Below are 12959 nucleotides of genomic sequence, written 5' to 3'. Positions count from 1 at the left end.
GTGTCGGGAGCCTGGAGCAGACCCCGAGGGGAGAACGGCCGAAGACCAGGGCAGAGACATCGCCGCTCTTCGTCCTTCCTCGCACTGCTCTCAGCAGCCAGGACGCCTCTCGGGCGGCGGAGACCCCGGGTACAGCGCAGGGACAGACCGAGAGCTGCGCCGCTGGGCCTGGTGCGGCGGGAAGGAGCCGCGTGCGGATCCCCGCGGAGCGATCGGGGCGCAGACCCGACCCGACCCGACCCGATCCGATCCGTCCCGTCCCGTCCCGTCCCGTCAGCAACCCCCGCCGGCCCGGAGCGCTCCACACCTCTACCCCATTCTGCCTCCCCCGCTGCTCGGGGCCGGGCGGTGGCCACAGCCTCTTCCCCGCAGGACCCGCCCCTCCCCGGGGCGGAGCGCGGCGGCTGCCCCGCCTCCCCGGCCGTGGCGGCTGTCACGGGGCGACCGGGCCGCACCGGGCGGCTGTGGGGCGGGGGCGGGACTCCGCAGCTTCTCTTCGGCCTGGCCGCGGGCACCTGGCGGCATCCGCGCTCTACCACCATGTTCAGGCGGATTCTGCAGCGGGTAAGGCAGTGAGACCCGCCCCAGCGACGAGGACGGCATGTCGCGCCCGTGCCGCTTCCTGGTGCCGGCCGGGCTCGGAGCTGCGCTTCCCGTGGCGGAGCTGGAACCATCGGCCCTGTCCGGCCCGTCCCGCGGCGCAGGGCACGGGTTAGGGCGGTCGGGGCCCCGAGGCCGTGAGTTTGTCTGCCTCCGCCCTCTCGCCGGCGGACGGCCCGAGCCCCGATGAGACGGGACGGGCCGGGCCCGCCGTCCCGGCTGGGGGCGGTGTCGTGCCCCCGGCTGGGCGGAGGTGCTGGCGGGCTGGGCGGTTCCCGCGGCCGGGCCTGTCGGCGGGGCGAGGGGAGGCCCTGGCCGGCGTGGCTGCTTTCCGTAGCGCGGCGCCGGCTCCGCCTCGCGCCGCGGCCGCCCGCGCGTAAATAGGGCAGGATGAAGGGAAGCCCGGCCTGGGGAGAGCCGCCGCCGGGACCCGCGGTGATTTCCTCAGGGGCTGGCGGCAGGCAGCAGGCTTTTAACGCCGAGAGCTAGCCTGGCCGCCTCCGGTGGTTTAGAAACCGGCTTTTCCGGCAGCTCTGCCGGGCTTGGAAAGCCAAGTTGTGCCACCCTTCTCGCTTGCCCAGATCCCCGCGCCGGTGCTGGTCGCCTTGCAGTTGTCTTGCGGCTCTCTGGGAGCTGGCAGGAGTCGCTGGCGCAGGGCAGGTGCCGGCGTGGTCCCGCATCCTGCGGCCGGCACGGCGGGGGAATGAAAAGGGTTGAGTCACGCCAGCGGTGGGCAGGCAGCGCTCCAGATCCCGTACCGCAAGAGAGCGGTGTCGGTGTCACGCAGGAGGCGCTCACGGATAGAGAGAAAACCAGCTGCTATCCCCGTTTTATCTGCTTTTGCTTCCAAAGCGTGCTGTGTAGCACCTCTGCGAAAGAGTGTTTTATTGGAAACGCTGACTTGCTCTCTTTATCTGCCATGCAAAGAAGCGTTGCTACAAGAATGAGAGTTAGGGGAGAAAAAGTAAGCATACCACCAACTTTTTCAGTATAAAACATAACCTCAGGTTATTTTTTGGTCATAACCCTGAGCAGGTGAAGGTCTTGGTTTATTTGGAGTTTCGTGTTTACGAGGAAGAACTTCCTTCCTGAAGCTTAATGGGAAGCCCTGCTAACAAGCAGGAAAACTTAGTAGGGACCTAATTAAATATTGGCAGCCGCTAACTGGGTGTTTATTACCAGGCCATCAGGGAAGGCTTCTGTGAGGGAGGAAAAAGCTTCATACAGTGCCAAAGGATATTTACCCCTAAGTATGAATTCAGCTAAAGGCATCTTATAAAAATCTAAAGTCAGTGTAAAAGTTTGTGTGAGGAAAGGACATCTTTTCCTAAAAGATTGAACAAATAGTTGTTCTCTAATTGCTCCTGAAAATTACAGGATTACAGGAGAGCTTATTGTCAAGAAAGGTGAAACAGATTTCTTCCTGCCTAAAAATTAAATAGAAAAATGCCAAGATTTTTGGAGGTGTTAACCTTTTAACTGCTGAAAATAACTATGCTTTTAAAAATTCACCTCATTCTGTAAAAGGCTTTAGGCTTTCATATAAAAATAGTGATTGCATGCACAACCTTGTACATACATACCATTCTGAGTTTTGGTTGGCAAACTGTGAAAACTACTTCTGATGTAATTTGGTATTAAAAATGAATCTTAGGTTTATGTCAGATATTTTAATAACATAGTTATTAATACCTTTAATGTGTCTGGTGCAGTAATTTGAAGGGTAAGGAACCTCCTCCTGACCCTTTTATTGTCTATCATTTATAGAGCTGGCAAATACCCCCTGTCTTTCTGTCTTTGAAACATAGCTTTTTTGGTTCATTATATGATTATAGGTGATGCCACCCATTCTAGCTAGAGAGCTAGTCGTTAATGGTGATATAACTTGAGTTATGAAAGCATGCTTTTTGAAAAATGAGTTCTTTATTACGTTCCTTTTTGTTGTAACTCAGCTGCAAAGGAGGAAGACAACAGCTACAAAGATATGGTTTATAGTTTCTGATTCCTGAAGTTTCAAAACATCAGATATTTCTTTTTCGTACTACGTCTCTAGTTTGATGGCCTTTTTATTTCTTCCCCAGTTGTAATTTCTGTTTTGAAAAATATCTTCACTATGACTTTGAATGACATGTTTTTCAAAGTAGGAAGTATTATATACTGAACATTACTTACTTAGTTTTTGAGACGAGTGTCTCCATGCTGTAGTCAACTAGCTCCTCATTCTATGTCCTTTCCCTACAAGCTTCTAAAAATTTTTTACAGGTTTCTAAATTTTATGTGTTTTCATCTTGACATCTCAGGGATCCACCTGTTTTGTACGTTTGCACCATAAAACTCTCTTTTGTACCTTGTTGCTGCCTCCTGGTTTCATGCATTGTTCATCGTGATCTAGAAGAAGGTAGTTTTTCCCAAAAGGCATCTGCGTGGAATATCTGAGACACAACTTTCCTGCTCAAATAGTTTGGTTTTTGTCAGTGGATTCCTTGGAGAGCAGTCTTTTCTTTATCTTGTTCAACTTTGATGCCCTTTTTGGCCGTCGTGTCATCTCTCTGTTGCTAATCTATTAGTAGGACAGTGGCAGTTGCCTCTGGCTTTTAAAGCAGAGCTTGTTTCTTATATTTGCAAGGAGGAGGCATTTACTTTCAGCTGGTGGAAAACTAATTACTTTGACCTTCTTCTGAGCCTTCTTCCCATTTCTCATGATTTTTTAGTGGACGACATCTACTGGACCAGTGTGGCTGCTATTTACATTAGTTTTTGTCTCTGTTGTCTGTCTTTAACTGAATGTCTAAAGCTTTTGGCTACTGTGCTGTGTTTAGGTGCTCTCTGTGCTCTTCTATTGCTTTCTGTTTCTAACTAATGCTTGAGTTTTTGGTCTTGGGTTCTTGGTGTCTGGGGAAGAACAGGTCTTTGCAGGCATTTCTGTAGCTCAGGTAGTACAGTCACCTTTTCTCTTACTTCAGGCTCAGGCACAGAGGTATTTACTTGTCTGAAATCATTGCATCTTGTGCCTGACTTTTAATTTTCTTTTCACATTTTAAGTGCAGGGCTCGCTAGATAAAATATTTACTTGGATAGATGCTGAACTGCAGCTGTGCCTCTGCCCTCTGGAGTCACAAGGATATGCGTGCCTCTTCCTGGGCACAAAGTGTGCTTGTGTGAAACTGATAGCATGACAGGAAGGAAAAGTTTTATGCCCTCTGAAGTCAGGAGTAATTTCATTTTACAGAGTCATACAGTAGCGTCACACTGCATGAGAAATAAACGGTGTTACTGTTCTGTACGGCAAAATACCCTGTTCCTAGCACTGAGAGTTTTTGGCAATGAGGGCTTTGGCCCTCTTACCTTCCAATTTTTGTATCTTGTTTGTTGCTTCAGGACCTTTTTATGATTGTAGTAGTACCATTACTAGTAGTATTTATATCTGTGCTGGAAAAACTGTTGAATCTGTATTTTCTTCAAATTTTCTCAAGGCTTTCCATATTTTTTCAGAGGTTTTAATTTATTCTGAATTTAAAATTGCTGAAAAGAGTATTTTGAGTGAAAGGAATGTAGCTATAGATAGAAGACTATGCAAAAATTACAAGGTAGTGGTCCATATTTATACTCCCTCATCATAAAGCATTAACTCAACTCATTCATTACATAATTTTCTATTATGTAAACAAGCTGCAATCATTGTCATCCTCTTTGTTGTTAATGATGTTTCTTTATATTAGCTTGCAGTTTTGAGAAAACACAGAGAATGGCATTATGAAGTTTAGCATATTACTTCTACAACTCTAGGGCTAGCAGTAGAAACAAATGCTTCTCTGCAAAGTAAACAAATGTAATTGATAATTAGTAGAGAAGTAGGCTGGGACTAAGTTTGCATTAGTCTTCCAACCCTGGGTATGCCTTCAGATGTCAAATGTTAATTTTGTACTTGTACATGAACAGAAGCCTTAGTGGAAATTTTATTTTTCTCTGGGATAAGCAAGTCATTTATTTGCTCCCTTGTACAGGCCATCTGAAAACAAAGATCATCATTCTGAGTCCTTTTATGGGTCACAAAGTCTAAATTATTCAATGTGTTGTGATTTTTTTTTTTTTTTTTTTATTGGAATGTAATACCACGGTGATATGTGAGCACAGCATAACTGTGTATATGAACCGATTTGATGATGCAATGATCAATTAAAAAAATACATTCCCAATATCCTATTATTTATTTGCATGGTGAAGGAGATTTAAATTATGTTACAACCTTGAAAGATATTTTAATTTTTGGTCCTGGCTTCCTAACATTCTTCCATTTTTTAAATTTAATTTTTCTTTCTACTCTATATATGGATACTACGGACTATAACTTGAAAGTTACTTAATGGCCTCTTTCCATTCCACTCTTCTTTCCCACAAATGGCACTAACCAGAAAATGTCACCATTTGTACTAAGCTTTCTAAATCTAGCTTGGAATTATGCTTTCTCTTTTTGAGAGCACACATTGATTTTTGAAAGGTTAAAAGGATTTCACCAGGTATTGTGTAATAAATTCTTTCATACAATGCATGCAATAAGGCGTGTCATTCAGTGCTTATTAGTATGATTATAGCATGTCTGAAGTGTTTCGTAAAGCAAATATTTTAAGCAACCATGGAGTAATACCAGTGTACAATGGAGTAATAACAGAAGAGCTTGCATCCTGGAGGTTGTAATAATCTCAAATTTGTAGTGCTAGAACTAGCAAAACTACTAGTGCATATACAAATCTCATTGCAAAATGTAGTCAACTCTGAGGTGAAATGGGATGGCCAATTAACAATGTACAGTAGTGTTGTATAAGGAGTTATGAGGTGAAGAAGATGTGTTAATTGTTGCAGAAGATTCTTGGGTTTGGGATGAAATGTTTCATTAGGTGTGCAGAAAGTGTATGTTCAGATATTGCAAAAGTGGGGGTAGATGCTGTCTGTCCGAAGAAACAGTTGGACCATCTCTTAGTGCCAGTGAAACATTAGATGCAGTATTCTAACTTATATCTTCCTGGGAAACCTGGCTACAGCTTACCATTTGTTGTTTTAGATATTATTTTTCTTCTGACTGTCAGTGGAACACAATCCACATGTTCATCAATGGAGTTACTTGTATTTCAAAGCTTTCCTGCAGGATATGTGTTTCTGTGGGCAGCACTTGTTAGGCTACAGAGCAATAGGGGCAGGAAGGGAGCTCAGGAGCTCCCTAGTCTGAGCAGCCAGCAGGATCAACTTGGAAGTCAAGGACAAGTTGCTCAGGCCTATCTCATACTGAAAAAGCTGTTCTTTACATCCCCTGGGAATGCCATTTCAGGTTTTTTGTCTGATCTTCCCTCTGTGTGCTGCTTAGACCAGCTTGGCTTCCTTTGATGGCCGTGGTGGTGTGGCTGCTGTTTGGTGCTCACAAAGTCGTCTCTGCTTCCAGGCTGAGCCAGCCCTGTTCCCTCAGCTTCTCCCACAGGTCAGATGTTTCATCCCCAGATGTGCTGGTGGCCTTTTGCTGAACTCGTACTGGTTTATCAGTGTTCTCCCTGGACTGTGAGATCAATATCTTGACGTGATCCAATGGGTGCTGGCTAATGGGGAATGATCGCTTTCCTTGATCAGTTGACTAGGCTTCTTGTTAATGCAATCCAGGTGCTGGCAGCCGTCTCTGCAGACGGGGCACACTGCGGGCTCCTGTTCGGCTAGCTTGCTGACACAAGGCCTTGGTCCTTTTCTGCAGAGAGACCTCTGTTGCTGCCAGGAGTTTTCCTTCCCTGGCACAGCCCTGCCCTTGAGTGTATCAGCTGGTCCTCCCAGTTTGATGTCATGTGAAAACCTGAAGAGTGTGTGCCTGTGTTCCATGCTGGGACGTACCTTGTTTAGTGTCTGTATCAGTAACCCTGGGAAGAAATACCAATGTCTTCACTTTGATGTATTTTGCATGTGTTATTTGCATTTATCTCTGCTTACCCCCTTTTTTGCCTCTCCTATTATTAACTTGCAGAGCTTGCATAGCCTTGCCTATTGCTTTTGCCTTCACTAGAAAGAAATCGCGTTTATATTTTCTTTAGAAATACAAGACAGCTAATGTGAAAAAGACATGGAATAGGAAAACCCAGAGTATGGTGTTCACTTAACTGATGACCTCAGAGAAGGCTGAAGTGAGGAGAGATGGTTGTCTTCTCTTACTGTCACCAGTCCCCATAGCTTAGTGCTTCACTCCTTCTCACTTCCCTTTGGCCAATCTTCAGAGCCATTCCAAAACTGAACTGTATTTCACTGGGAATTAAGTCCTTAATCAGTAAACTTAACATGTTAATGACATATTTTTCAGATCTGTTACATGGTAAAAGGCTGTTACCTTAGTTATCTTTGTTATCTCTTTGTTATCTGTCTTCGTTATCTTTGTGGTTTTTTTTTTTATCTATGAAAGTTGAAAATAGAACATTCTTTTTAAAATAAAGCAGGAAAATATACTTAATATCCAAAGAATGGGAATCATGTATGCTGCAGGTATCTTCTAAGAGGTTATATAACTGATTTGTCTTCAAAAAGAGCATCTATTTGAGGAAGAAAATTCTTCCCAAATAAGAGTTTGGAGGCACCAAGATTAGGAACCTAAAACTCTGTTCCTCTCTCTGTAGATTTCAATCTATATATTTGAATTCTTTATCCTCTTTTATTAAACTATAAAATCCCTTATAGCATTACAAGTATTTCCAGATGGGCTGAAATACACCAGTAGCATTTCTTTATCCCATTTGAGATTGGCATACTGGAACTAGATAATGAACTTTCTGTTCTTTGTTGAAACTAGGATTGCATATACACATTGAGATAATTTTTAATGATGTTTGCTTTGAGAATTCTTATTCTTCTGCCATCAGTTAAGCAGTGACATTCTGGAGATGAGTAAGAGAAGTTAAATCAAATTAAAGTCAAAGTTATAGTTAAATAAGGATTATGAGATACAATCCATCTACCCAGATTTTGAATCACTTAGTATTTAAGTTTATTTGCTTGTTTTATCTAAGTCTGTAGTTTCAAATCAATACTGTAGTTTTGATTTTCAGCATATTCATAGGAGTTTATAGGTTGTCTTCCTGATTAGCATGTTTTAACTTTACCACAGGCTTGATTATTATTTTTATTTTTTTCCAGATCAAGGCAGTATACTTGCTTGTGTGTTTGTCGATTCAGCAGGGTTTTCAAACTTTAGTTTTCTGCCTTTCCTATATTCAAGGGCTTGTCCAGACTGTAGACAAGTTATCAAGAAAGTAGAATGATACCAGTTTGCTACTAATGAAACTTTTTAGATTGTAATTTCTACTGTTTTCCTATAGGATATAGCTTCCTGATTTAGCATTACTGAGAGTGATACAAGGGCAGAGTTTAGCCAAAGTTTTTATTTACTGGTTAGCATTCATGAGCGGGAGTGGTTTAAAATCCTGGCCTTTGCTTCTGGTATCTGCTTGGTTCTTTATGCATGGAGAGTGTTGGATAGAAGCTTTTGTTGAAGTGTTGTGCTGAAAATTATATAATTGCTTGTCAGCCTGTTCACTTCTTGTGGAGGAGAAATATCTCCGTATTCCAAGAAGTAGAAGAGAGGCCTTTGCATAGGATATGTACTGTACTTTATTAAGTACTTATTAAATATTAAAATATAGACTCTCATTTTTGTCTTCCCCATCTGTTTCAGACTCCAGGTAGAGGTGGGTCTCAGAGCTCAGATTCAGATTCATCTGCCACACCTGGAAATGCCGTGGACATGAACAACGAAGGCTCCTCAGAGGTACTGTGCACCTTACATGGGACTGGTGTCTTAAATCTTGGATGCTGTTTTTCTGACCCATGGAGCTGTTGGGGTAACTTTTGATGCCCTTCCTAAATATCAGCTGTCCTAAACAAATACTTGCAAATGTCATATTCTAAAAATTGTTTGTTATTTAAATAAAAAAAAAAAGGAAGACTAGGCCATGTTTATATGTAACTATTAATTAGGCTTATCTATCCAAGTGGTCACAAGCAATGCTTCCTGTAGTTGCAGAGATGAGTTATTAAAATTAAAAGCAATGAGATGTAAGCTTACAACTCCTTGTTAATAAATCTTTCATGAGAGCTGCAAAAAACAAGGATTGACATTTTATCATGCTTATACTCCAGTTTCACCTTGCTTCTGCTAAGCTATAATGTATACTGAAAACCTCTTCCTTCTTGTGAAATATCAAATATGTTGGGTTTAATTTGGTGTTAGAGTACAAATCCTATCAGTGTTTCATGTGCTGTATGCCATACTTAATCAGCAGAACAAGTTATTCTTGCTGCAATCCCATATTGCAATGTCTTTGTATTTACAGTGTTGTCTGACATTAACTCTGAAAAATGCAAACTGAATTCACTGGCTTTTGAAGCTCATTTGTGCTAGTGTAGCCTGATTACCTATCTTGAAAATGTTTTGAGCTTAACATACAAATAAATACAGGGCAAGGTTAATTACCCCTATTACAACATTAAAGGGAGCAAAGTGCCGGTTTTTACACTGAATAAAGTGTGTGATGATTCAAATACTCCTCTGTGTGATATGATAAAAGATAAGAGAAACTTCCACTGTGCTGCTTAAAATCCGTCTGTGCATCTGCTTCTTCTTTCTTGCAGCCTTATTACAGTCAATGTAATCAGACATTCCTTAATATTTTGCTGCATGTTCTACATGTCACATATTTTTGAGTCCGAATCTGTTTTGTGTGCATATTTAACAATCCCTGAAGCAAATAAATATTCTTAAATTGCAGACTAAAATCTTATTACTTTTGTAGCTGATTAAGGCATAAAGACATGCAATGAGATGATTAATTCTTTCTAAAGTTTGGCTAAAATTAGGCAGTTCTGTTAGCATGAGTGCAACATCGCTGACTGTACAGCCTGTGGGTGCCATAAGGTACCTCAGTACTAATGGAGCAGTATTTTCTTGATGTGGGATGAGCTTTCAGTGTGGTGGTGTGCCTGCACTATTGCCCCATTGGCTGTTCTTTATACTGAGTTGAAAGTGGGTCAGACCAAAGGCTGCCTTGTCCCTCTTGATATGCATGTGTTGCATTAAAAAAGTATGTTTTAGTTGTCTATAATGCCATCATTTCTTACATTGGGTATTATCCTTAACATAGAATTTCAAAGTCTGTTTGAAACTGAGCTCCGAACGTGGTGATGGATTTTTAGATTCACGTGCAACACTACTCAAATCTATTAGCCTTCCTTTTCCCTCACGGCTTGCCTGACGTCTTGTGTCTCCTGAAGCTTTCTCTTCAGGAGCATCATAGTTGGTCTCTGCAGAATGCTTGCTGTTTGTTTTATCATGATGTTCCTGGTTCTCCATTTTTATGCAGTCAGAAGTCATTAACTTATTTTCACTCCAATTCCTTGGCTAGATTTTCGAATTTGTTTTGTTGCAAGATTCAAATGGAGAATAATTATTAAATCTGTGTAGATTTGTGTGGTTCCTTTCTCCTTAAGCCTGGTTGAAATAAATGCTGATTTTTGAGAATTGTATGCAACAGGAGTAGGAAAACTGCTAAAACTGCTCAAGAAGAGGTAAAAATTTGCTCATGTCCTGTCTGTGACCATGTCAGCACTTCAGGTCACAGGTAGACCCATATTGAAATCTTTTATTCATGGTGCAGTTTCCTCCAAGGAGGAAACATTTGAGTCTCTCTTACATTTGCCACTTAGGTCTTTGCACAACTCTGTCTGCAGTACAGGGTTGCTGAATATTCCATGCTTGCAGTGAGTCTAGCAGCGATGAGATGCTCTCCTTAGCATAATCTGACTGTGTTAACTAGACAGGTTTGTCTTAGCCTCTCCTGCTGCTGTTGCAAACTTGCTTATTAATTTATAGAGGCATTTCTGCAATCTCACTGCGCCACTCCTCCCTTTTCCTCTGAAACATCTGAGCACTCTTATGAGAAACCTTGCAATGGATGTGACATAATGCCTTGTAATACTCCATTCACAATTTGTTATGCAGCTTTTTCCTCTGTCACATGAAGGGGGCACCAAGAGTGTAAGGAAAACATAGAAGTATGGAGCATGGTCCTAGTTTTTAAGTCATGTTTTAGATTTATTTATTTTCGTGTCCTTAATAACTATTCCTTCTTGTTTCCTCTGTAGTATTGGTATGGTTTGTAAAAGTTCTCTCTCTAAAAGACCTTTACTTTTGGTGATTGTAGAGAGCTTTCAGCATAAGATTTCAAACTTTTGATTCCTGATCTGCATTTTTTTTGTCTATATTAGTTTCTTAAAAACAAATATACATTTCACAGGGCTTCATCTGTCCATTGTGTATGAAAGTGTGTCTAACTCCCACTGATCTGTCTGAGCATTACCAGAGTGAGTACACTGCGAAAGAAGGAAGACAGGAGCTTTGTGACCTCCCAGCTACTAGTGTGGGTCTTATTTATTTTTTTAAATAGCTTTGGTGATGGGCTGCTTTAAATGAGCTACATATTTTTCTGGTTTCAGCCTTTTAAATAGTTTCTTTTGATTCCTTGCTTAAACACAATTTGATCTCATATACATGATTCCAAAGTATGCATTCAGCAGAAGAATTAATTCATGTCTAGTTGTCTGGTTTGCAGTTGTCTGTCACATGAGACATTTGCAGTATTGGAAGATTTGCAGTTACTGATATATACAACTGATAGATACTTGCAGTCACTGATACATACTTTTTTTTTTTTTTTAAACAGCTTTTGCTTGATTTTGTTAAAAATAAGACTGTTTCTGTATTTGGTTTTCTTCACATCAGACTTAGTATCATGATAAACATGGTGTTGAATCAGGCACATCCTTTGTGAAAGGAAATGTTTTGAGTTCTTATTAGCTAACCTTTTTAAAAAAGTGGATTCCTAGTGCAAGATAGGTACATTGGGTAAAAGAGAACAGAGAGGGTGGTAATATAAAAAGCTCAGGAACTTCTCCTTTTGAACATGTTTAAGAGCTTATGTATTGCAACAACATAATAAAAATAATTAGAAAAACAAATTTTAATAGATAGTCTTACTGGATTTTTTTATGTCCCAAGAAAATTCAAAGGCTGTTTCAGTTAATAGATGTAAATTGTAGTGCATTTCTGAATTCTTCCAGTTGTGCAGTGTAAAACTTCACACTTGAAAGAAAATGCATGGTTTTATGTTCAAGAACCAGAAGAATTTCTGGAAGAAGAAGATTCTGGAAGTTAACATCCTCCAGCTGCACAAGGCTAATTCTTTTTGCTGCAAACCTTGAGAGACTAAATTTGACTTCTGGGGGTAGGCAGCTCGCTGTGCACTAAATGGGTTGGTATAGAGGTGAAGTTTTGCATTGTTTCTGCCAGTATTACTTTTGTTGAGTTCTGAAGTCCAGGTGTTTATTCTAGGATGTATATGATGTGATTTTATTTGGTTTGTTGTTACATTTGCTAGGTAATGATTTTTTTCCTTCCTTAGACTTGATGTGTATTTGCTCTGTATTTTTGAAGGGAAAACTCCAAATTGTTGGATGTTATTCTCAAAAACGATGGAAGGATTCAATACTTTGATTATTCTACAGGTAACTTGAGATGTCATTTTGAGTGTGAAGTATCACCTGCTGAAGTGGGGAGGATCTGTGGTAAGACTGACCTGTGCTGCTCTCTTGGAGTGGTGTGGGGTCTCCTCAGAGTCAGGGCAACTTGAGTATGGCTTTTGATGGACTCCTCACTGCCTCTTGTTGAAGCAGAGGTTGTCAGTAGTGCTCTGTTGTGGTCAAGTCGACTTATTTTCTTTATTATCTGATCACAATGCAGGTGCTGTACTTGAATAAGCTGTGGCATTCCTGGTGTGATGGTGTCAGTAGATTGTGGGATGGGAGCCATCAGCGGTGGCTTGATTACCTGAAGAAGTTACTGTTTTGTTTAAGCTGGTTGTGCTTAGCATGTTTTATAGAGTTGACTGCAGGGTTTTGCCCACTTTGACTTTTTGTTTTTCCACTGACTTTTTGTCAGTTCCTTGGTCAGTACTTTTCACTTGTCAAGAGTGATTACAGCTTTTAACTTGATAAACCTATGTATTGATTGTAGCACTTGATAATACAAATTCACTTGTTTCTCGTTGTTGCTGGTTCCTGTTGCTAAAGCTGTGTTTCTTTGTACTGTGGTTCTGTAAATATCTGTGAGAAGTGAGAAACAAAGAAAGCAAATATGTGTGGGTTTTTTTTTTTTCAGTTTGATCCCTTATTATATGAGAATGCCTAGGAGCGCTGAAAAAGTGGTGAATTCTATTATTAACTATAGTCAGTACTAGTATGAAAAATTTTAAATGTTTGACTACTGAGAAGTCAACAAGCAAGCTGAT

At 41.3% G+C, this 12959-nt stretch overlaps 1 protein-coding gene across 4 annotated transcripts in view; it reads left to right on the top strand.

The window, feature by feature from the left end:
* Positions 1-425: 425 nt before the first annotated feature.
* Positions 426-12959, top strand: part of EEA1 (early endosome antigen 1) — a 66483-nt gene continuing 53949 nt past the window's right edge. For 2 of the 4 annotated variants that reach the window (XM_040061298.2, XM_040061297.2), the window contains exons 1-2: positions 1033-1564; positions 8294-8386. In XM_040061298.2, the coding sequence (XP_039917232.1) occupies positions 1304-1564; positions 8294-8386 (354 nt within the window). In that variant the 5' untranslated portion in view covers positions 1033-1303. Of the gene's footprint in view, positions 565-1004; positions 1565-8293; positions 8387-12959 lie in introns of those variants that run through there. The other 2 variants (XM_040061299.2, XM_040061296.2) reach the window with 2 other exon arrangements.

Source organism: Hirundo rustica, chromosome 4 (genome assembly GCF_015227805.2).
Source record: "Hirundo rustica isolate bHirRus1 chromosome 4, bHirRus1.pri.v3, whole genome shotgun sequence".
In the NCBI taxonomy this organism is placed as follows: Eukaryota; Metazoa; Chordata; class Aves; order Passeriformes; family Hirundinidae; genus Hirundo; species Hirundo rustica.
Note: the sequence above shows the minus strand (reverse complement) of the source record. Positions and strands in the feature narration are given on the sequence as shown.